This window comes from Amblyomma americanum, chromosome 4 (genome assembly GCF_052857255.1).
Source record: "Amblyomma americanum isolate KBUSLIRL-KWMA chromosome 4, ASM5285725v1, whole genome shotgun sequence".
Taxonomy (NCBI): domain Eukaryota; kingdom Metazoa; phylum Arthropoda; class Arachnida; order Ixodida; family Ixodidae; genus Amblyomma; species Amblyomma americanum.
This window is the reverse complement of record NC_135500.1, coordinates 40,260,996-40,286,046: the sequence shown is the minus strand read 5'-3', so window position 1 is coordinate 40,286,046 and position 25,051 is coordinate 40,260,996. Positions and strand designations below refer to the sequence as shown.

The 25,051-nt window shown below is 45.4% G+C and overlaps 1 protein-coding gene across 1 annotated transcript; it reads left to right on the top strand.

Moving 5' to 3' along the window:
* The first annotated feature begins 214 nt into the window (after positions 1-214).
* Positions 215-1,138, top strand: LOC144130084 (uncharacterized). The gene is made up of 2 exons (XM_077664107.1): positions 215-335; positions 814-1,138. The coding sequence occupies exon 2, from the start codon at positions 831-833 to the stop codon at positions 1,047-1,049; it is 219 nt and encodes a 72-aa protein (XP_077520233.1). The 5' UTR covers positions 215-335; positions 814-830; the 3' UTR covers positions 1,050-1,138.
* The last annotated feature ends 23,913 nt before the right edge of the window (positions 1,139-25,051 follow it).

The following is a 25,051-nucleotide window of genomic DNA, read 5'->3' as shown; positions in this document are numbered from 1 at the left end:
TGGCGCCGAGAAATCCATGGTTTACGTTCGGGCGCCGCTAACAAAGGCAGTCCGAATGGAAAGAGTGCATTCAAGGTCAGCGAACGGCCATTAAATGCAAGACCACTTCTAATATGGAAAATCCCCTTCAGCGTCACTGAAACGGCAATCTCGCCGTGAAAGAGTGTTGCACACGTGGAGGGAGGGGCTTTCCGGGAGCATTGCCGTCCGCTGTCCACAGCGGCAGAGGCGAAGGACGCTTCGTCACGTGGGCGCGCAGGGCGCTATATAAGAGCGCCTGCTCCCTACAGCAGAGCACACAGCTCCTTTGCCTCCAGCGCTTTGCAGAGCCGCAGGTGAGTACGATCCGCTGACAGCGTCTTGGTATTCCTCCCCACCGCTGAGCCACTGCGCTCAGGAGGCTAGCGCTGCGTTCTGCTGACCTTCTTCGTGTGGAACTAATAACCAGATATTTTTCCTGAAATCTGGGAGAGAGCATTCACACTCCCGCAGTTTCCGCGAGAGGAATTTTTTATTTTTCACTATGCAATGTCCTATGCCATTTTCTAGATGTTTTCTTTTGCCCGTGCACGCTATGTAACAACAATCCGAGCGGCAATATCCCTACTTGCCATAATACCCGGTAAACATTCGAAGGCAGAAAACTACTGGCATGAACGTTCAGTCCAACTAATGAATGGGACAATTAGGGCCTCTCGCGCCCTTTTAATGTAAAGTCATGATACGCGCCTCAACTCAAACTCACTGCAGTGGAAAGTAACGTAGGGGGTGTCAGTGCTGACCCCTAATTTTCTTTCTCCTTCCCATCCACAGAACCCATAAAAGCAGCCATGATGAGCAGCAAGTCCCTCCTGATAGCCCTCGTGGTGCTCGCCGCCTTGTGCAGTCTGGCCGCCGCCCAGTACGGCTTCGGTGGAGGCTTCGGACGTGGCTACGGAGGTGGCTTTGGTCGCGGCTACGGAGGCTACGGCCGTGGGTACGGCGGCTACGGAGGCTACGGCCGTGGCTACGGAGGCTATGGCGGATTTGGACGGGGCTTCTACGGCTGAACATAAACATGAAGCACATTAACAAGCAATCTCATTGTGATATTCTTCTCAACGTCATGTGAAATAAATTAATACTATTGTGTAAAACATGAAGTTCGTTTGTATTGATGATGGTCAAGGACGATCTGTTGTCAGCGCTCGCTCTGGGTTCTGTTCGGCAAGTTTTGCGTGCAAACTGCTTGAACTTCTGTCGAAATTTTTGTCAAATACCAGCTGGTCTAAAACCCCTGCAGGTGGTCGAAATCTCCTGTGCTCCTATGTGGCTTCCATTTCAAATCTGACGTCATCATGTTCTCGGAAACCTGGTATCAAAATAACAACCCTGTACTGATTTTAGATGACTTCATTCATTACGACCTTACCAGAACAGGCATGCGTGGAAAGGGGCCTGCACTACATGTTAAAAGATGTATATCAACAGGGGTGCTCAAGGAATTCACACGTGCCACGACCGATTACGAAGCCCTGTGTGTGATATGCCACCTTGATATGTTTCTTGTCATCTACCGCGCTCCTTCTGGCAATCGCAACGAGCTTATAAATTTTCCAGAAGAAATACTTTAATATGCCTCTGTTCACCATTATTGGATGCTACTTGGCGGTGAGAAGAATATTGGCATGCTGACTGATTGCCAACGTTCTGGTGAACTGGGACACCAGATTCTTGCTTCTGGGTTCTATAATGCATAACGACGCCAACTAGTGTAAGGTCGACAAGTTAGATACTTCTCGATCTTTTTGTTATTAATACAGACACACTTGTTCCAGCAGCTGGTACAATCAGTACTGACATCAATGACCATTGTCCTATATATATAAGTTATTCTACCGATTTAGTCCGGCAAAAACAGTGTGAAAACAAGATAAAGTACAGATTCTTGTCAAGTGAGAACACTGAAACGTTTCGCAGACGAATAATCAACGCGGTCAGGTCATCCGTTTCCTACAAGATCTCCAGTAGTGACGCGTACAGTCAGTTTTGGTCAATATTTCGTCAGCTTTATGAGTTGTCGTTTCTCTATCACTTAATCCTGGCGTCCCATTTTCTATCTGCTTACTCACGAAGCCTTCGTCTTTCTTGTTGCTCATTAGGAAAAAAAAATAAGAAAACCTTGGCTAGGAACAGAACAAATAAAAATGATAACTGAAACAAACCTTCTTTTTCAAGCCTTCCTCAAGACAAAAGACGTAGGTAAACTTGAAATATTTAAGAAGTATCGGAACAAACTAAGCGCGGAATTGCGAAGAGCTAAGAAGTACTACAACAACCGCCTTTTCAATGCTGTAGGCAGGGAGCGTCCGGACAAAGGTTGCAAAATATTCAATGAAGGCCTAAATAGACAAACGACACGAGAAAACACTTCCCAACTGACCATAGGTGGTAGAAAATTATTCGCAATTCTCCTAGCCGAGTATTTCAGTGAACACTTCGTCAATGTAGCAAAGCCAGCAGTCGACAACTCAAGTAGCGCTTTGCTTCAATATCAGTGTAAGGAGACACTATTTCTTGGCCTAAAGGATGAAACAGAAATCTATCACACGTTTAGAAATTTGAAAAAGCCAATGCCAGCGATATCGACAGCTTTCAATTAACGGCGGTGAAATATGTTATCGATATTATTGCGCCACATCTACAATACATATTCAATCTGGCTCTTGCGTCTGGTTGTTTTCTGGACCAAGAAAAAGGAGCAGCGCAAAAGCTTGTAACAACACAAGAAGAAAGGACAAGACACAAGCGCTTGTATCTTGTCCTTTCTTCTTGTGTGGTTCCATGTTTTTGCACTGCTCCTTTTCCTTGGTTCAAAATGCACCAACTACCTCAAAAAGAAATTTTACTGAAATGTTTTCTGGACAGGATGAAAATCGCAAAGGTTTCAGTTCTTTTTAAGTTAGGCGATAAAAATCGTATTAATTACAATAGATCAGTCTCAGAGCTTTCTGTATTTTGCAAGGGTCTAAAAAAGATTTTTCTTTTGCGCATGAACGGCTTTTTCGTTCAACATAACATATGTTAAACATAACATGCGCTGTCAGACGTTCAGCATGTCTTTTGCAAAGGCAGGTCAACGGAAACAGTATTATTAACACAGAAGGAATTAATACTTTCTAAAAGTGATGAAGGCAAATTTTCCCTCGAAATATTCATTGACTACAGCAAAGCATTTGATCGCATAAACCGTGAAATATTACCGACAAACCGTTCAGTGATGGTGTGCGAGGAGTTGGTTCCGCTTTACTTAAATCTTTTCTTTTGAATCGTCCGCAGCGTGTTTCTACCGCTGAAATTCACTCGTCCCACAGGTTACTGACTTCCAGCGTGCCACAAGGTAGTATTTTAGGGCCTTTTTTTCAATATATACGTCAAAAATATCTTTCAAAAAGAAATCAATGCAGCATACCTGCTCTACGCAGACGAATAGAGCATCTTTTTCACTGGTATAAATGTAGATGAGGAAGTTAGAGAAGCAAAAAAGAGCTTGTAATAATTAAGAATTGGTCATATACGAACAGTTAAAAATTATTAGAAATAAATCTAAGGCCATATTTTAATGGCTAGAGGCACGCAGGCACAGATAGAAGAAAGGTTGGTTATTCGAGATGCACCTTTAGAAACGGTTAAGAAACATAAAACTCTTGGCGTGATCTTCGGCGCTGACCTGTCATCAAAACATCACATTCAACCATTACCGAGGACGCTCTCTACACTGGTTGGGGCACTAGCACGGTGCCGTCATTTTATTCCATATAGAACAAGACGTCACATTTGTCATGCATTGTTTTCCTCTCACATAAATTAATGCACTCTGGTTTGGGCCACTACCGCACAGATAAATATTAAAACATTGCTTCTTCTTCAAAAGAAAGCACTTCGTTTTATTGCAAATGTGTCCTACTTGCATTCATCTGCACCACTGTTTCGTCCACTGTACTCATACTTATTTTCTCATGAAAAGTTGAAGATCATCATAAAATTGCTTTCGCAGTTGCAGAAACAGAAAAAGTGATTGTCACACCTATTGATCTGAGACATGGCTGATACCACGCAGATGTGCAAATTACATGCTTCAGTCACTCACACACAACCTGCAATGCGTGCTAAGCAAATTCCTGTCAGAAAATTATGACTTAGCACATTTAATAGAAAACACGTGTGAAATTTTTCTGTGATGTCAGTTTTTCTGCAGCTAAACGTATTGACTATTTTCATTGGCCTTCACTTTTCAATTCTATATGCTTTCTTGCTGAAGTGTATTGACAAAGTCATTCAGTCAATCAGTTTGTATGGAAGTGAAACTGGTCATATGTGTTCAGCATATTCTGTTGCCTATATGCTGCAGCCTTGTACGGGCATCAGACACCCTCAATCTGCCAATGGCAGCTTTTCCGCCTGATGACCCCCAACAAGTCGTTGGAAATAAAAGTTATGAATTGAATATAAATGCGATGACTGTGATGAGACCAGCATTAAAAGAGCGATCATACTTTGTGCAATTAGTGATAGCATGCTAAGCCAGGTAAACAAACTTTTCTAACAGAGTGGTTGTGCTGGCATGCGTCTGTGTGCAAGTCACGGGAAAATCGTGACGTCATCGTTCCTGTCTATACTTGGATGCAGTAAACCGAGAGGCAACTTTCGCTCTGGGCTTGCGCACCGATCACGCTACGCGTCGATGCGTCCCTGATAGCGTCGGAACGCCGCTGCGACGCTCAAGCTGATAGCGGGCGGACGCCGCTATATACGACAGCGGAGTGCCGAACTCATTGCATCAACAATGAGAGTGGTGCTTGAGTGATCAACATTGCAACGACAGAATTTGCCTTTGCAGCTACGAGGCAGAGTCGAGGGGATTTCGGAATTCGCTGCGTTAAGGGCTATACCTTACACCAACGGCCATTATACCTCCAGGAATGCCGCGTTCCTTGAATATGGCCGAATTTAAGGTGCATGAGGCTTGACTTAAAGTAAAAGCTTCTGTGCTGATCCGCGACAGTAAACGTGCCGAATGTAAACTTTCCAACACTGCTCCATGCGAAACACGACACTGAAAACCCGTAATCTTTGCAGATAGGTGTGAAAACCAGTTTACAAAGTGAAATAGAACCATTTAGAGCCAGAGGCGACAACTAATTTTCCAATTGTATCATTTTGAAAGTTAAACGTGACACCTTGTTCAGAAAATTGACAAGTTTCAATTCGACTTGGCAGCCTAGACCAGTCAGGGGTATCAAAGTATGCCGAGCAAATGAAGAAAACCAAATGCAAAAATCACGTGTGCCAGAAAGCTGTTGTATTGAAAGAAATGCATGGTCTCGCAGACGAGAACGAGAGCAGTCACAAACGTAGAAGGGGACCTCAGAGCGGCCGAGGTTAACCCCTAAAGCCTAACCCAGCCCGAGCGCTCCTCACGCGAGTGTGTACGCTGCATCGTCTTCGCGGCTCAGCGCGCAAGTGGCGCGGTTCAGGCGCGTGGACAGTGCTTGAGAGCCGTGCGGTGCGGACGCATGATTCGGTGCTCTTCGGATTACGCGCGGTGACCGGGACCCGACGGAGTGAGGACTGCGGGTGCGACATGAAAGCGCCAAATTGATGAGCTCTTACCTTTAATATTTTGAAAGTAAGATAAGTTTAGATTTAGGGCTAGTTAGGCGAAGTGCAGGCTAGAGAGCGGAATTTAGATCATTGACCTATCGGCCGGCAGCAAGGATTTTCAGCGCCTATTTGTGAGTTAATTATTTTATCAGTGTGTTAGCCAGTTGCTGTAGAAAGGCAGTTATTCTTTCTCTAGGGGATCGACATTTGCGGTAGGCAGAATTTTATTTGAGAACGTGTCTGCAAGTGGTTTTTTTTTAGCCTGCAGATATTCTGAGCATTTTGTAATAGCAATAAATGGTCAGGCAAACGAAGGTTATATGCAAGGAGTGTGAGACGTCAGAGAAATTTATTCAAACGCGGTTCGAATCGGCAGAGGAGGGCGAAAGTGCGGATTTTATGTGTAAATGCTGCGTATTAAGGGCTCGCCTGGACACGGTTGACCAAGAGAACACCAAACTAGCGTCATGCACGAGTGCGTTTGAAAGAGAGCTACAGGTAGAGAAGCAAGAAAAGCGAAAACTTTAAGGACAGTTCGGTCAATTGAAAGCAAAAATGGCTGACACCGCCATCGGAAGCCACATTTGCGGACATACTAGCGCCGGCCACGTGAATAGGGCCTGCACTTGCATGCACAGCGATAAAAAAGTTGGTCAAGCAGGTTCGGACAGGAACAGATATGCACAGGTGACAGCTGGGAAGTCTGGAGGCGATGGAGATAAGTGTAACAAGCTAACCACAAGGAATGAGGTCATAGTCACTGATAAGAGGCAGCAGAATCCAGAAGTTAGGAGGAAGGGAGGGAGAGAGTGGCATAGTGCTTGTCGTTGGTGTCTCGAACAGGTGGGGATGCAAAAGAGCTATAATGGAGCGCATAAAGGGTGATAGGTGGGTACCAGTCGGTGCATTCTCAGGGAGTACAAAGGACGCGGTGCTGAGAGACAAAAAGCGAGCTTTCTGAAACCATGACAGGCTTGAAATTGAAAAACTGCGCCAAGAACTGAACGACCTAAATCAGTACAGTAGACGTCAAAATATGAAAATTAATTGTACTGCCTGTGACTGCTGTTCACCATCAGCTGCCAGGCAAAGTTAACCATCTGGCAAGGAAACCTGAGTTGCCCTCCACTGCAGAAAGCGACGTTGAAGGGCTACATGGTCTTACGTGCGAAGCAGACAAGGTCCCTGTAATTCTAATCGGTTTTTTCAAACGATCTACTAAGGCGGACTGGTTCTCGGAGCGAAAAAAATGTGATAACGATGTAAGGTTTTTTAATCATCTGATTGCTTTCATCAAGAAACTAACGTAGCTAGCTAAAAGGAAAGCTAAAGAAACGAACTATGATTTTGTCTGGTTGCGGGAAGGAAAGGTGTTTGCTCGGACACAGCCAGGCGCACGGGTTATCAGGATCGCATGCGAGGAAGACATCAATAAAATAATATAAATGCATCAGGCTGTGAGGAAGCGCAGTGAACTTGCTCAAAAATGGCAAACTTTACTTCTGAATTATTTCACTAAATATTGAAGAGTAAAGGCTACAATTCTCGAAACATTTTCTCTTTATCTCATTTAAACTCTGAGATTCTAAAAAGTAAAGCCGAAGAGGCAGAAGCAAAATTACACAAACTTAACATCCACTTCCACTTTATTGCTTTTACAGAAACATGGTTTAATTCTTATTCAGATGTTATTCAGTTTGCAGACTACAAACCTATTTCAGTTTTTGTGACGGCAGGCGTGGTGGTGGTGTGTCTCTACATGTCCGGAACCACTTATTTTTTGATATCTTGCCAGGTTATTCACTTCTACGCAATGACATTGAAGCAGTAAGCATACTTTTTTCATAACATTGCCATAATGGCCCTGCATCACCCACCTCAATGTGATTTGGATAATTTTTGGGGGGTGGATTGAGTCCTTCCTCAAGCTCGAACACCTGAATAAATGGCGCATTTCAAGATTAACTTAATGAAATATATTCCTTCAAAGATCACATTAAGTGAAATATTGCTGTCTAATGGTTGTGAGAATATCATTGATTTAACCACGCGCATATCAAAATACTCCGAAACATTAAGTCTTCTGCCCTACAAGTATTCCGGCAAATAGAACTACATCAGGTATTTTTCATCGGGGATCTGGGATCATCTGCCCATCTTTTCACTTCTTTCAGAGAAAAAGAACATTAAGGGTACTCAAGTAACGCTTGCTGAGGGGCTAGTTGGTGCATAGTTCTATGTACAAATGTTAGCGCAAAAATAAGAGACAGTCACAAGAAAGGTGGACAAGACAACGCGCTTATTTTTTTTATTAACATTTGTACATAGAACATTAGCGGTTTTGTGCGCGTCCAGAGAATTAATGACGATAATAATATTACCCGATTTTGTAATTTCACGTCGTCTACTAACTAAGCCAAAGTATATAAAGAAAAAGATCCGTCACGAGCGTACGAAGTATTTACTGAAAAACTAACCTTTACGATGGAGCCTTGCCCGTGATGACTATAAAAAGCACAGAAAGGCCTGGAAAGAATAGCTAACAAGTGCCCTCCTGAAAAAAAATTATTGAAAAGAATAAAATGTTTTTCGTTTTCTAAAAAAAGAGAGACCCGGACGATTTAATGGAGTTTAAGAAGTTCGGAAACAGACAAAATACTGATTAAAAAAAGGCCAAGTCTATATTTTATAAAAACAAGTTTTCGGCAGTCTGGCAGAAGCCTAAATTGATCTGGCAAGTTATCACTGCAACCATTGGGAATAAAAAAATGATCTTCCCTGCGAATTACGGATTAATGGAGTTAATTACACAGGGGTTTCTCTTGCCAGTAAACTTAACGATCATTTCGTAGTAGCTGGAGCTCATCAGGGACTGTTCATTCTTATGCGACTAGAACGGTAGACTCATAGATGTTTTGCAGAAGTAATTATTTCATATTTTTGTTACCTACTTCAATAGATGAAGTTGAAGCCATCATAAATGCTCTTAGGAACACTTGTTCACCTGGTGATGACGAAATAGACGTTTTTCCGATCAAATGTGTGGTTGTTGAGAGAAAACTGACGCCAACCAATATTTTTAACTTTACCGAAGGTTTCGGGACAAACTCGGTCCCTTCTTCAGGGGTGACTAAAGTGTGCCAGCAGCAGCAGCGGGTTGCTGCCTTCGCTCTCCCTGCGTTATCACGTGGCGCAGTCCACTAACGTACGCGGAGGGGAGCGTTCCTGGAGTCCTATTCATGGCCGCCTTTGTGAGCCGGACGTCCCATGACTCCACATGTCGCCTCTTGAACAGGTTTGGTTCCACGGCCGAGACGCTCACCTCCTCGAAGGCTATCCGGTGGTCGGCGCGCTCGCAGTGTTCGGCGAGGGGGTTGGATTATGAATTCATCAGCCGGATGTCATTTTTGTGTTGCCTTATTCTTCGGTGGAGATTTTTTGTTTCGCCGATGTATGAAGCCGGGCACTTTGAGCATGGAATTTTGTAGACGACGCCCGGTTGTTTTTCTTCTGGGGACCCGGTCATTCGGTCGTGGTAAGAAGCGGCTTGTTGTCGAAACAGGTTTGTGAGCCACGTGGATTCCATGTTTTCCGCGAATGCCTGCGAGTGCGGAGAAATTATGATGATAATAATATTACCCGATTTTGTAACTTGACGTCTTCTACTAATTGGGCCTAAATATATCATGAAATGGATCCGTCAAGAGCGTGCAAAGTATTTACTGAAAAACTACTAAAACTTTACGAGGAAAACATGGAATCCACGTGATGTTTTCGTGCATGTGATGTGTAAGTCGGGGCGTAGGCCTCGTCAGGAGGCACGCTTTGCCTTCCTCCTTTTGCTGCTCCCCTGGGACATATTGTAAATATAATCGAATAAACTTTTCAGCATTCAATATTAACATTCAACATGATGCAGGGCACAATTTCGTAGTGGCAGCGGTGGGGCTAAATGATGTCCTCAATGGTGATGCCGCACAAGTAGTGAAAGATTAGCCGAGAGAGCTGACGATATTGTCACTGACAAACATAGGGCGACAAAAAAGGGGCTTTTAATCGGATGGCCAAGAAGACCAGCAGCGCGCGTCCGAACGGCAACATCGTCTCCCTCGCTCCAACACGAGCCCAGTCATGCCGCTCAGCCGCATGGCGGCGCTCGCAGAATGTGAGCAGTGTGGCACTGCCCCCCTCTTTTCAAGAGGCATCGCCGCGATGCTTCCAGCAGGGGGGAAAAACAGTATGGAGGCACCGAAAGTGCGAAGGCATGTGTGGCGTCGGCACTGAATGCGAACGCACCGCAGCAATGGCTAACGGGCGTAATACGGTTTCATGTGGGACACGTGGATGACTTCAGACTTGGGCGGTCGAGAACAGCGGACAGCTCCTTGCGGGAACACTTCATAGTTAACATCGCTCATTTGACGTAGCACCTCGTAGGGGCCGAAGTAGCGGCGCAGAAGCTTTTCAGAGCGCCCGCGCAAACGTATAGGGCTCCATACCCAGACGGGCTCGCCGGTTTTGTAAATCACCTCCCTTTGGTGGAGGTTGTAACATCGGGCGTCAGTTGTCTGCTGGTGGCGAATCCGTTGTCTAGCAAGGTGGCGAGCGGCTTCTGCATCACGAACGAATTGGTCAGCGCCTGTGACAGACGAGGGAGAATAATCCGGGAGCAGCATAGCGTCCAGCATGGTGAGGGCGTCCCGGCCATACACCAAACGGAAGGGAGTGAAGCGCGTCGTTTCTTGGAAGGCGGTGTTATCGCAAACGTGATGCAAGGGAGTATTTCGTCCCATTTCCGATGGTCAGCGTCGACATACATAGACATCATATCTGCAATGGTCTTGTTCAGCCTCTCAGTCAGTCCATTCGTTTGAGGATGGTAAGCAGTCGTTTTTTTTAACTGGTGTCAATGAGACGCAGGGCCTCATCTGTAAGAGCCGACGTAACCGCGGTTCCCCGGTCAGTTAATACAACCGCGGGGGCGCCGTGGCGAAGTACAATGTGGTGAACGAAGAACTGTGCAATTTCAGCCGTGGTGCCACGAGGAAGAGCCTTGGTTTCACAATAGCGGCTGAGGTAGTCTGTGGCAACAACAGTAAACCGTTTACCCATGGAGGACACCGAGAATGGACCCAGTAAGTTCATGCCGACTTGTTGAAACGGGATTCGTGGTGGATCAATTGGTTTCAGAGGCCAGCCGGTTTTGTCGGCGGTATCTTCCGTCGTTGACACTCACCACAAGTTCTAGCGTAGCGTTGGACGATCGCAGCAAGCCGAGGCAAGTAGTACTTGTGGCGGAGGCGTCCCAATCTTCTGGAGAAACCGAGGTGGCCAGCAGAAAGGTCGTGGCATGCAGCGAGAACTTCCTGACGAAGCGCGGTTGGGACAACGAGGAGATAAGCGGTGTCGTTCGGGCCGTAGTTTCTCTTGTAGGGGACTCCATCTATCAAGAAAAACGACGAAAGTCCGCGCGAGAAGAGTCTGGGCGGAGATGAAGCGGTTCCTTCGAGATACTCGATTAGAGGCAGCAGTTCGCAGTCAGCCCTCTGGTGGTGGGCAAGGTCGAACGTGGTGACAACGCCGAGGAAAGCAGAATCGTCGTCCGCCTCATCTGGTGGGCACGGAAGAGGAGCTCGGGAGAGACAGTCTGCATCGATATGTTTCTGACCCGACTTATACACGATGGTGACGTCGAACTCTTGCAACCGAAGGCTCCACCGTGCAAGTCGCCCCGATGGATCTTTCAGGTTCGCAAGCCAACACAAGGAGTGATGATCACTGACGACTCGAAACGGGTGGCCGTACAGGTACGGACGGAATTTTGTGATTGCCCACACAACAGCGACGTAGTCCTTTTCTGTGGTGGAATAATTCACTTCGGAACGGGACAAAGTGCGACTTGCGTATGCGATCACGCGTTCTACACCGTCTTGCCACTGCACAATCACCGCACCGAGGCCAACATTGCTGGCATCTGTGTGCAGTTCTGTGTCGGCTTCCTCGTCGAAGTGGCCAAGGATAGGTGTAGATTAGAGGCGGGCTTTAAGCTCTGTGAAAGCCTTTTCCTGATCTTGGCTCAAGATGAAGGGTTCGGAGTCTTTTGTCAGGCAAGTCAACGGCTCTGCGAGCTTTGAGAAGTGTTGAACGAACCTCCGATAATTGGCGCAAAGCCCCAGAAAACGCCGCAAATTTCGTTTATCTGTTGGCTGAGGAAATGCAGCAACGGCGGCCGTCTTTTCTGGGTCGGGGCCAACGCCCTGAGAGCTCACAATATGGCCAAGAAAGTTGAGCTCCCTAAATGCGAAGTGGCACTTTTCAGGCTTGAGAGACAGACGCGTAGAACGAATTGCCTCGAAAACAGCACGCAAACGTTTCAGGTGCTCTTCGAACGTGTCGGAGAAAAATCACGACGTCGTCGAGATACACAGGGCAGGACTGCTACTTCAGGTCAGTTAGTACCGTGTTCATCATGCGTTGGAACGTTGCAGGGGCTGAACACAAGCCGAAAGGAAGCACCTTGAATTCCTACAATCCGCAAGGAGTAACAAAGGCGGTCTGAAACTCGGTCACGCTCGTCTACCTCGGTTTTCTAATAACTGCTACGCAGGTCGAGTGACGAAAAGTAGGTAGCATGGAGGAGGCGGTCTAATGAGTCATCAATGCACGGCAGTAGATATACATCCTTTTTAGTAACGTTGTTGAGACGTCTATATTCTGCACAGAGCCGTAGGCTGCCGTCTTTGCGACGAGAAAAACATGTGATGCCCAGGGGCTCGTCGATGGTTGTATGACGTCGTCGCGGAGCATTTCAGCAACTTGGCGGCGGATGGCATCACGTTCCTTCGACGAAACACGATAAGGACGCTGACATAGCGGTCTCTGGTTACTATCGACGATAATGTGGTGCTTAGTTATTGGCGTCTGACGAACCTTGGAGGTTGACGCAAAACAGTCGCGGAAAGATTCAATAAGGCTTTCCACGCGGCGTTTCTGATTGGTCAGAAGGTCAGGGTTCACGTCGGTTTTAATGGCTGTTGCCGTGTCCTGTTTCGGGGTCCATTGTGGATAAGACACATTGGCCGGCATGCTCGCCCAGTTCTTCAAAATGGGCAATCATTCTGTTTTTCGTCAAATGTTGGGGTTCGCAACTAACGTTGGTCACTAAGAGCTCGATACGCGCGTGAACAAGGTCGACAAGGGCATGAGCAACGCAGACTTGCCGAGACAGTAGCAGCAATATAAAGGCAATACCACAGCAAGGGCAGATCGTGGTAATCACAAAATGTCACCGACAAACGTAGGGCGACACAAAAGGTGCTTTTAATCGGATGGCCAAGAAGACCAGCAGCGCGCGTCTGAGCGGGAACGTCGTCTTCCTCGCTCCCACACGAGCCCAGACATTCCCCTCACCCGCATGCCGGCGCTCGCCGAATGTGAGCAGTGTGGCAATATAAAGGCAATACCATACCAAGTGAAGATCGTGGTAATCACAGTACTGGAGGTGCAAGGACGAAACGCAGAGGTTGACCAGGGCGTGGTCACTATTAATGGAGAGATAAGAAAGTTAAGCCTGGAAAAGGCTTTCAAGTGGCAGGCGTGAACAGGAAAGTGCATGGAGTAGGCTTTGGCAAAGGGTTTATACGAGATGACATCCATTTTAGTAAAAGGGTAGGAGCAGAGATCGGCTGGCGCCTGGCAGGCCGGGCAGTAGCTTTTTTAGGGGGTTCACTGCGGCTCAGGGCATAGGGGTAGGTACAAGCAAAGTAGAAAGTGTAACAGTAGCGGCTGAACGCAACAAAATGGCCCCTAAGAGGTCAGGGAAGAAAAGTACTAAAACAGAAATTTAACACGATCGCTTACATGAACATGCAAGAGGTAGAAAGAAAGCGAAATGGTTAGAGGTAGGACAGAAGTTAAAGGACGAAGAAAAAGGTGTATGCGCTATGCGAGACACATTTCAGGGATCTAGAAGATCCACCGTTAATTTTGGCTACGTGTGGGAACGGAGCAACAGAACAACAGCGGAGAAAAAGGGAGGAGAGGTAGGTATGCTGATACACCAAGAAACAAATTGCCAAAGAATAAAGTCAACTTGCAAAGAACATGCCTGGGTATCAGGCACAATAACCGGTAAAAGGACATGGTTAGGGATAGTTTATTATGGGGCTGGGGACAAATGCAGGTAAGATAAGAAGGATCTAATTAAGTGTCTCAATGACGATATAAAGCAGTTTGGAGACGGTGCCTATATTATGTTGCTCGAAGACATGAATGGCGACATCGAGGGTTTGGATGGATACATAGAGTGCAAAGGAAAATTAATGCCAGATTTCTAAGTGGCACAACCTAGCTATTGTAAATAGAGAAACTAATTGTAAGGGACCGTTCATGAGGGAATTCCATAAAAGGCAGATTACCATTGGCTACTGCCTAATGTTACATGGGATCTACAGCAACCTTGCAATAACAGAATTAGACGAAGGGAGCAAATTCTGAGAAGTGATCATAAACGCATTAGTCTCCAGCTCGGAGCCCTGATCAATAGAGAAAAACAAAGTGAAAAAGAGAACGCAAAATTCAACGACGAACAAACAGCGCTAATAGCAGCCGGCATAAAGGAAGAAATAGAGAAACGCCCCATTGGGAAAGTAGGATTATAATCAGTACAAAAATTAAACTAGTTAGACGTGTAAACCACTGGAGAGGAAAGAGGAAGCCATGAAGCTGCTCGAGTAAGGAAACTAAGGAGCCCATTGAACAACGACGGGTGGCTTCAAGGGAACACAGAGAAGGAAAGTTTTTTTCGCAGAAAAAACTGGCTTTGCTGGAGACAACACGAATGTTCACGTGGGAAACAGACAAGCGCCGTTAATGCACAAACACTAATGTTCACGTGAAAAACTGTCAAGTTAGACGCCGCCGTTGTCACCGGAGGAACTTTGCAGTGACACATGGAGGCACATGGAAACGCGCTAAGAGGGAACGTGGGGTCAAACAATATAGATCTGGAAAAAGGGAAAATAAAACTCACACAAAGCACCAGACACAAACTTTAAACACGTCTGTACTATAAATGCGAATATGTACACACTGAAAAACCCATAAGCGGAGAACGAAGAAAAAATAACGTAAAAACACTACCAGGCTACATTTGCACAGGTAACAATTGCAAACACCGAATATTAACACTGTGGGTTGGGCATCACCCTCCGGCAGTTTATAAACGACTCGTGCAATCAGCTCCAATGTCTTCCGAGCTTGAATCACTTTCTTCGATTACAACGAAAGATAACGCCTGCACGGTCTCTTGGGGCACACACCCTTCGTATCGCTAAGCATATTGATGTGGAAGAGCTTCTCAGTGTCGCGCAAGTCGATCGAATAATCCACATCGTTCTTTTTGCAAGAAACCATGAATGAACCTTTTCAGTGCATCAGAAGTTTATTGTGGCTACTCGGCAAAAAAAAAATGAGGGCACGATCTCTAACCCTCAAATGCCTCTTCTTGCTTTTCCCGTCATCGTATCTCTTCTGAGGCTGTTGGGAACGCAACGAATTTTGATATGCCACTCTCACAGTTTGCTCGAGACGTTCGCTTAGATCGAGAGCGTAACCATATGTCGTCTTTGTGCCTGCTCCCAGCTCTTCCTTTGTCCAGAGCTCTCTGAAGACTGAGAGCGGTCCTTTCACTTGTCATCCAAATATGAACCCAAACGGGGAAAACCCCATATTCGCCTGCGGTACCTCTCTGTATGCGGACAGAAGCGGAGCGATAAAATGATCCTATATTCTGGACGGCTCCTGACTGAACTTCCGCAGCATATGCTTGATATGCCACCGAATTTCTCCACCATCCCATTGCACATTGGATGGTAAGGGGTCGTGCTGAGATGTTTGACTGCAAAGAGATCATTGAGCTCTCTCATCATTTCCGAAGTGAAACAGGAGCCCTGGTCACAAAGGATCTCTCTCGGAAAACCGGCAGCTCGAGCAACACGTCCGTAACGCCGCTCTTCTGCACATGCAGGTTGATCGGTGCCAGCCGGAAATTCTTGCGGCTGCCTACCCACCTTCGTGCTTTTGCAAGCCTTTTCTGCCGAAGACTGGACAGTGATTTTGTTTGCCAGCCACCGTTCTCAACGTTCCGGACCATTCCGGACCATTCGGCGGCGCGTCTGCGACCGCTCCTGGCAACCATTTCGCCACCAGCAGAGACATCTGTGTTCCGGACTGCTACAGGGGGGCGTGTTTCGTCACGCATTTTGGCAGTGACGGCAGCTCGAGCAACACGTCCGTAACACCGCTCTTCTGCACATGCAGGTTGATCGGTGCCAGCCGGAAATTCTTGCGGCTGCCTACCCACCTTCGTGCTTTTGCAAGCCTTCTCTGCCGAAGACTGGACAGTGATTTTGTTTGCCAGCCACCGTTCTCAACGTTCCGGACCATTCCGGACCATTCGGCGGCGCGTCTGCGACCGCTCCTGGCAACCATTTCGCCACCAGCAGAGACATCTGTGTTCCGGAGATGCACGGTTGGAAGAGATGCATGGTTGGAAAGAAGAAAAGCTCTGAGGGATTCCGAAGGAAAGAGGTATATCACAGAAAACATGACAAAGCGTTCAAAAGCGCTCCTGGTAGCTGTCAAGGCATGGGCTAAATCGCATGACTATGACTTTGCCTGGCACTCAAACGGAAAGGTCCTGGTGCGCAGAAGGCCTGGGGACTCCGCCGTAGTCATCAAATGTGAAAGTGATCTCTCAAACCTGGTCACCTGAGTCTTGTGTCTGTGCTCTGTTGCCTTTGTTCTGTCTAAATTCCAAGTTCAATGGCGCATTTGGGATACATATCTTTGGATGAGCTAACCAAATAATATGGAAATAGAGACACTCTCCTGCGTTGTTTCCATTTAAACGTTCAGTCTCTACAAAACAACACTGCTGAACTTGAGTGCTTATATAATAGAATACAGAATTGCTTCAATGTACTTATGTTTACCGAGACCTGGCAAGCTCATGAAACGGATGCGTTTTACCTTCCTACCATGAAAACATTTTATGTTCATAGAACCAAGCGCCGTGGTGGGGGCGTATCTCTTCTTGTAGAAAACTCCTTACAAGCCCGTTCATTGGCAGACTTCTCTGCTGTTACAGATAGTTATGAAATTGTGTGTGTGCAGGCAAAAGATATCGTTATTGCAGCATGCTACCGTCCTCCAGATGGCAATGTGTGTGATTTTTGAGTTCCTAGACAATATGTTAACATTTGTAAATGAAAATCATTATAATGTCATTATTGGCGGTGACTTTAATATTGGCATGTCATGTAATACCTCCAGAAAAGTTGAATTTGAAAATGTGCTTAGTAGCAATGCCTGCTCTAACCTTATAAATATGGCTACTCGGTTGACACCTACTTCAGAAACTACTATAGATTTGTTCCTAGCTAATTATGATATAGGGTCCATCACTACAGCTATTCTTCCCTGTTCCATTAGTGACCATATGGCAATATGTTGTAAGGTTGACACTAATCCGTTTAATACAACAGAGAGCCCTGCGATGTTTTCTCAGTTGATTTCACAGAAAACACTAGACTCTTTCCGTACAGAGTTAGAAACTACAAGCTGGGACTACATCCGGAACATTGCTGATGCAAATGCTGCATATGAAGCGTTTATGGGTCGTTTCTTATGTATCTATAAAAAGCATTTCATTCGTAAGGAACGTGTAAAAAACAAAAATTATAAAAAACCTTGGATGACCCGTGAACTTCATAAAAAAATCCATAAAAAAGATCGACTTTTCAAAAAATTTATGAATTCCCGTAATGATGCGGACCTTCTAGCTTTTAAACGTTTCCGTAATGTTTTAAATAAAGAACTGAAAAAGTGCAGGGACGCCTACTACTTTCGTTACTTTTCTATGTGCTCAGGTCGAATGAGTGAATTATGGAGTAAAATGAATGCTCTTATGGGACGTGGGCAGGAAAAAGATTCCGTAGTAGAGATTATACATGACGGAAAAACGCTGAGAGGGGACGCAATGGTTAATGCTATTAACGAGTTCTTTGTTAACAGGAATGTGACTGCACGCCCTTCAGGAAACAACACAATGCAAAGTACAGCTAACACCAATACTTTTTTCTTAGAACCAACCGACAACATTCAAGAAGTTTGCTCTGTGTTTGCAAATTTGAAAAATTCGCGTAGCTGCGACGCTGACGATGTGCAAATTAGTCCAGTGAAATATGTCCTTGACGTTATAAGTCCCATACTAACCTACATATATAATCTTTGCCTTTCAACTGCAGTTTATCCAACAAAAATGCAAGTGGCTCGAGTGATTCCGCTATACAAAAAAAAAGGGTGATAACCGAGATGTTTCGAACTACCGCCCCATATCAATATTGCCTGTGTTTTCTAAAGGTCTGGAAAAAATCCTATTCAAACAACTTTCACGTTTCTGCCACAAATATGATATAATCACAAAATCGCAGTATGGCTTCCAAAAACATCGGTCCACAGAACTGGCACTTCTTGATCAAAAAGAATACATTTTGAAAAACTTCGAGGATAAAAACTACGTTCTGGGGATTTTTGTTGACTTTACGCAGGCTTTTGACAACATTAATCACTCTATTCTCTTTGATAAATTACATCACTACGGTATCAGAGGACATGCACTTAATATGTTAATTAGTTATCTCTCTCACAGAAAACAATTTGTTCAAGTAAGCCATTTAATATCTAATCAGAAAGCAATAGTTGCAGGCGTACCTCAAGGAAGTATTCTTGGTCCCTTACTCTTTAATTTATACAGTAATGATATAGTATGTATATCATCTGACCTGAAGTTTGTTATATATGCAGACGACACTAGTATATTTGTGCCTTCATCCTCTTGTGCTGACGCGTTCGTTAAAGGAAACATAGCCTTAAAAAAGTTGGAAGCTTGGACAGACAGTAATCAACTGAATATTAATACAAAAAAAACAAAAGCAGTAATTTTTCACCCTAAGGGTAAGCAGCTATCTACCGATTACGATCTTCTGTTTAGAGGTACAAGGATTGAGGTCGTCGAAATAATAAAGGTATTGGGCGTTTTCTTTTCCAAGACGTTGCAATGGGATGACCACGCAAACCATATTTTGCAGAAATTATGTTCCATAACAGGTATACTCAGTCGAAATCGTTATGTCTTTCCAATGTCTGCAAAACTAGCCATTTATTATGCCTTATTTTCTTCTTACATGAACTATTCTCATTTAGTCTGGGGCACAACGACCGACAAAAACCTTAGTAGTCTTTTAAGGATGCAAAAAAAGGTTTTACGGATCATTAATAATTTGCCTAAGTTTTACTCAAGTAAATTTATCTTCAGAAATCTTAAGGTCATTCCAATAACTAAAATGTATCATTATAAACTCCTACGCGAATATAAACTCAGCATCAAGGAAAATCAAAGGCTGTTTTTGGACATACCGAACTTAGAATTAATAGGCAACGCGGCCTACAATACGAGGACAACAGACCGTTGGAAAGTGCCAAAATGCCGTACGAACTATGTGTTTCAGAGTCTTAGGAATAACCTGCCTCGATTACTAAATGAACATATTAAAGCGGGAACAGATATTTTAGGACTAAGTTTCCGGAACCTGAAGGCGTTGTTTTATTAATTTGCATGTCCCTAATACACACCACACATTTCATAAACAAAACACCTTGTACAGATATTTAGCCACTGTTTCATTATGACTGCATGTCTTTATTTCCCGACCGTTCCATGAGCTTGTCGCCATACCTTTCATAAAAATGCCAAGTTATAATTTTGTTTGTCTCTGTATATTTCTGTATATTTTTTTCTGTACATTTGTTTCTGGATTGTGTTGCTTCGTTGCCGTCAATGCCCGGGGGGACCAAGATTTTTTTTTCAAGCCGTAAAGGAACGGCTTTTCTTCTTGGCCCCTTTCACAATGTGTACGTCATGTTGTGAAGAACAAATAAAATTGAATGAATGAATAAATGAATGAATGAATGAATGAATATTCACGAAAACATCTCCGCCAAACCTTCAGCCACAGTTGCTGAATCCATCTTTGGCAGAGCCACAGCGCCAGGATACCGCGTGGCAAAATCGACGAGAGTGAGAATATATCCATTCGCTTTCACCGATGTGGGCGACGACGGACCGATAATATTGACAGCGACCCGCTCAAATGTAGCGTCGAAAGAAAGTCATGCGTCCCAACGGAGCTTTCCCTACTTTGCATTTCGACCACGTCCTTTTGGCCGGTATCGCACGAACTGACCTACTTTTTATTCTCCTCTTGCACTCCTGGCCAGTAGAATTCTTCCAGAACTCGATTTATGGTCTTCTTAATGCCCTGATGCCCCGCCAACGGGCTATCGTGGGCAAGCTTTAACACCTGCGATCTGCAAGACTTGGCAAGTACATTGGATCCTATACACACTATAGGGAAATGGTTTGTGCAGAATGATGGAGTGTTTATAGGATCCAAAGTAGCACCTGTGTTAGCCAATATGTTCCTTGCGAGGGTAGACAGATCCATAGACAGTAGATGTGATGGGTTGGTTCTTGGGATTTTTCGGTATATCGATGGTTATATTGTTTTTGTTAAGAAGGGGTACTTGACGCGTAGCGTGGTAGATGTGCTGAAAGTTTTCAAAGAATGCGCTATGGGGCTAACTTTCACGACTGAACTTCCTAAACAAGATGTACTTCAATTTCTGGACTTAAGACTGTTGTTGGAAGAGCGTCATGTGTGTTGGGAATATTTCCCTCGCTCTACCAAGTCTTTTCTAAATTACCAATCAAGCCACACAAAACTGGTAAAAAATAGCATTGTTTTTTTCTAGCCTGAAATCTGCCATGAACAAGTCATGTCTTGAAAGAATCAATGAAAGTATTTTGCGTCAAGTTGGCCGATTAAAATCTAGCGGTTACCCTTCTCATGTGATTTCCAGGGAATGCGATAAGCTTCTTAGATGGATCAAGAGCGGGGATAAGCCAAAAAGGGAAAAAAAAGAAAAGAAGTTTGTGGTGGTGCCTTACACGCATGGTGTGGGACATGGTTTGAAGAATGTTGCGGCGAGATACGATGTTGATGTGGTTTTTTCAGCGCCTAGAAAACTTCGAGGTTTTTGGAGGCAGGTTGGAGAGAAGGCTAAGGCAAAAACCGCCAAGAAAAAGTGTGGGGGCTGTCTACAGGATACCGTGCACTTGCGGGGTCAGTTGTATTGGCCTGACAGGACGTTGCGTTAACGCTCGTCTAAGTGAATACCACAGGTCCCGAGATAATGGGCCTTCTTGTAACCTTGCCCATCACTGGAGAGAAGGTACTTACACCCCTCTGTTGTCTAACACCGTCATCCTAGGAAAAAATAATGACAGCTTAACGCCGGAAATTGTGAAGGCTTTTAACATCCGCTTGGAATCAGATAGCTGCATTAGTGATCCTTCTGTCACACTAACTGATAAAGAGATGATGTTCTTATCCGGCCAAGATGTGTAGTCTCGCGCTCGTGCCGATTGTCCCCGTTGTGGGCATGATTAGTAGCTTTTGTGTTGTTTTCTTTTCGTTTTTCCCCTCTTGTTTGTGTTTGGCGTACTTAGTATTCAAGATGCTATGACGTGATTTAAAAATCTAGTTGCGAGTCGGCGCTTGTGGTGTCCTTTCTTAGTTGTGTCCCGTCGTTTTAATGCGCTGTTCAAATATGAATTCCTGGCTGTCTACTTGATGGCACATCCTTCTCTTTTGGAATGCCCAGCCCGCCATAACGATTCTTTGAACGAAGACAAGTTTCTTTGCGGCTAGGCCTTTAGAAAGTTGTGTGCTGCCTCAGCCGTTCTGTCCAGCGTCTTGCACTCTCTTTCTAGAAGGAAAATCGCCAGACGACTATGAGAGTTCCCTATGAACTGTACGGCCACCACCAACTCACGTAAATTATTGTACGCTGTGGCCGGCATCTAGACTCATCGATCAAAAAGACTGAGCAAACGTGCGGCTTATTGCTTGCGTGTTTCTGTATCAAGCGGCTTACGTTCACGAAACAATTCGCGATAACCTTCTGCTGTAAACAGGAATGTTGGAGCAGGGCTATAGTTTTGCCTTACCATGATCGAATGAATCTGCTGGAGACAATCGACCGAACACACGGAGAGTCTCCCCAGTCAAAGACATACTAAGTGCTGTAGCCCATTTTTCCTTGGGCCAGGTGTGCCCTTCTGTTGATACGCTCAAATCGTTTGAGGTATACATCTAAGTCATGCCTGCGATTGTCGAAAGGCGAGATCAGCTTGTGTGGGCTAACCACTGCTGATGGTCCCCGTGCGGGTTCACGATTACCCCCACGAGCTTCTGCGAGCCTTAATTGGAGCTGCAATCTACGCTCTTCAGCCTCTGCCTGAGCCGTTTCGTGCTCGCGTTGTGCCATGGCGTGCTGGCGTTCGGCTGCACGTTCAACGCGTTCTCTCTCCTGCTCATCGGCAACCCACGAACGCAGCTCGGCATCTCTCAACCCCAACTCTTTGCCTACTTCGAACAAATCTCTTAACGTGCTCATCGTTTCCTTATTCCTAAAAAAAACAATCAATATAAGTTGAACGGCTTCCTCCTGTCGTGCGGATGCCAATTGTCTCGAATTGGTAACGCTTCGCCGACTGCCGAAAGGGAACACTATCGTGTGCAGGTTCGATCAAGAAAACAAACAGATCATACAAAACAAAACGAAGCCGTAATTTTAATGCAAAGGAAAAAAGCCAATACGAAACGAAAACAAGAAAACCACACACACTCAACACGCGTACAACCCTACAAAATAAAGGAAAGAGTTCACCAGGTACTGAGCGTTCCAGGTGAAGCGGCGATGCCTTGCAGACAGGGCGGACGCGGGTGGACTTAGTGCGACGCGTCGCTGGGGTTGCGCCGAATAATAATAATAATAATAATAATAATAATAATAATAATAATAATAATAATAATAATAATAATAATAATAATTGGTTCTTGGGGGGAAAGGAAATGGCGCAGTATCTGTCTCATATATCGTTGGACACCTGAACCGCGCCGTAAGGGAAGGGATAAAGGAGGGAGTGAAAGCAGAAATGAAGGAAGAGGTGCCGTAGTGGAGGGCTCCGGAATAATTTCGACCACCTGGGGATCTTTAACGTGCACTGACATCGCACAGGACACGGGCGCCTTAGCGTTTTTCCTCCATAAAAACGCAGCCACCACGATCGGGTTCGAACCCGGGAACTCCGGATCAGTAGTCGAGCGCCGTAACCACTGTGCCACCGCGGCGGGGATTTATTTATAAAGTGAAATGAGATTGAATGCACATAAAATCCTTCCGAAGGATTACGATAACATCTGTTATATACAGGCTGGTAATGCAGGCAGTGAAGTCAAAAATGCAGTCATATGTACAATGTAATAAGTTACTCGGAGAACTTCAGAACGGGTTCAGAAGGGGTAGGCGTTAGATGATAGACTGTTCGTAGACTGAACCACCACTGTTCGTGCTTATCCAGTGCACAGAAATAGCTGAAGCGGAAAACAGACCTTTTATTCAGCCTTCCTGGACATAAGCGGTGCATACGACAACGTGAACCGGGAACTCCTGTAGAACATATTAAAAGACGAAGGTATTGATCAGGAGGTACCTAATTTATTTTCTACAGGATATATACCGGGATAATAAAGTTGAAATTATATGGGTAGGAATAAAATGTAAGACGACTGTAGAGGTACCCAAATGATTGGGGTAAGGTTGTACTTTACAAACGCCGATGTTCATGATCTATATGATAAATATGAAAAGAAGGCAGCAAGAAATTAAACTAGGTTGTAATCTGTCGTAGAGGCTAGGCGGAAAGGTCGTTGAGCAAAAGCTCCAGTGTTTAATGCATGCGAACGATATCGTACGATGTTGCGGACGATATTGTATTGGATGAAATAGCCAGGAAGATTTGCAAACTCTGGTTAGTTTTTGTGGAGACGAAGAATTAAGACGCTCAAGGTTTAATTTTTAGCGCAACTAAACCACGTTTGATGATTTTCATCACTACAACAGAACAGGCGCTTAAAGTACAAGGCCAGTGAAATACCCAGAGTGGCCGAATACAAATATCTCGGGGTATGGGTAAACGAAGGACAGATAAATACGGAAACGCAGGACCATTCTCTTAGGGAAAAAGGGCGAAGAGATGGCGGGGTAATGAAACATAGGAAAGTATGGGGGTATCAACAAATGTGAAGTACACAGAGAGGTACTTGGAAATGAATAATTGTGCTGGGGTTTACATTCGGGAACGCGATTCTTTGCTTAAGGGTGGATGTTCAGTAGAGAGTAGTAGTAAATATGAGCTGTTGGGAGATTAGCACTAGGTGCCCACGGCAAAACCACAAACGAGGCAGTACAGGGGGATATGGGCTGGATATCGTTCCAAACACGGGAAGCTCAGAGTAAAATACTACATTCTTGTGGTTGGAATGCATTCATTTAAGGTAAAGGCTACCCGGACTAGAGGACATCGAGCCGACCGCCTGGCGAACCTCCTTCGCGCGTCTTCAGCTTCGTTGTTAATGTAGCGGTCCGCTGTTGGATTCCGCCTTCCACACGGTGCCCGCGTGCTTCGTTCTCTTCCCACTCTGTGACTGGGTTGTTCGTGACAATTTCCCCGGTGGCAGACGAAGCGCGTCCTCGAGTCATTCAGGATGGCCGACGGTGACAGCGCTTGAGACGAGCCACGTGGCCTATTCGGTCTTGCAGGAGGGGCGATCGTTTGCGGCAACCGTGGCAATGACATAGTCTACATCAATAAGTCCACCGACAACAAGGAAAGGGCCAGAATGCCTAAACAAAAACTTCTAGCACAACTCGCGGTTTAGCAATGGCGTCCAGAGCCAAACGAAATCGCCTGGGGCGTATGTAGCCGAAATGTGACGCTCGTCATAGCCGTCTTTGGATCGGAGTTGAGAAGACAATTTGCTTAAGTGGGCCAGTCACCGAGCTCCTTCAGCGCAACATAATTACTGGTAAGTGGAAATGTCTTCTTGAGACGAGAAGGAAAAGATGGTGCCCAGAAACGCGTGGGGCATCCTGAGGTAGAACAGGTAGAAAGGAGAAAATCCGGTGACCTCTTACTTCGCAGTGTTTTGTGCGAAACCCACGAATGGTAGCTCAGCGTCCCCGTTCCGGCGATCTGATGCCACATACATAGACAGCACGTTAGTGATGGCACGGTTTTTGCGCTCTGGTCTGTGAGTGGTACGGCATGGAGTGGCGATAGTTACAGCTGGAACGCTTAAATACCTCTTCCACGACGTCAGCAGCAAACTGCCGGCCCCGGCCGTTGATGGTGGCACGTGAAGCACCACGACGAATCATG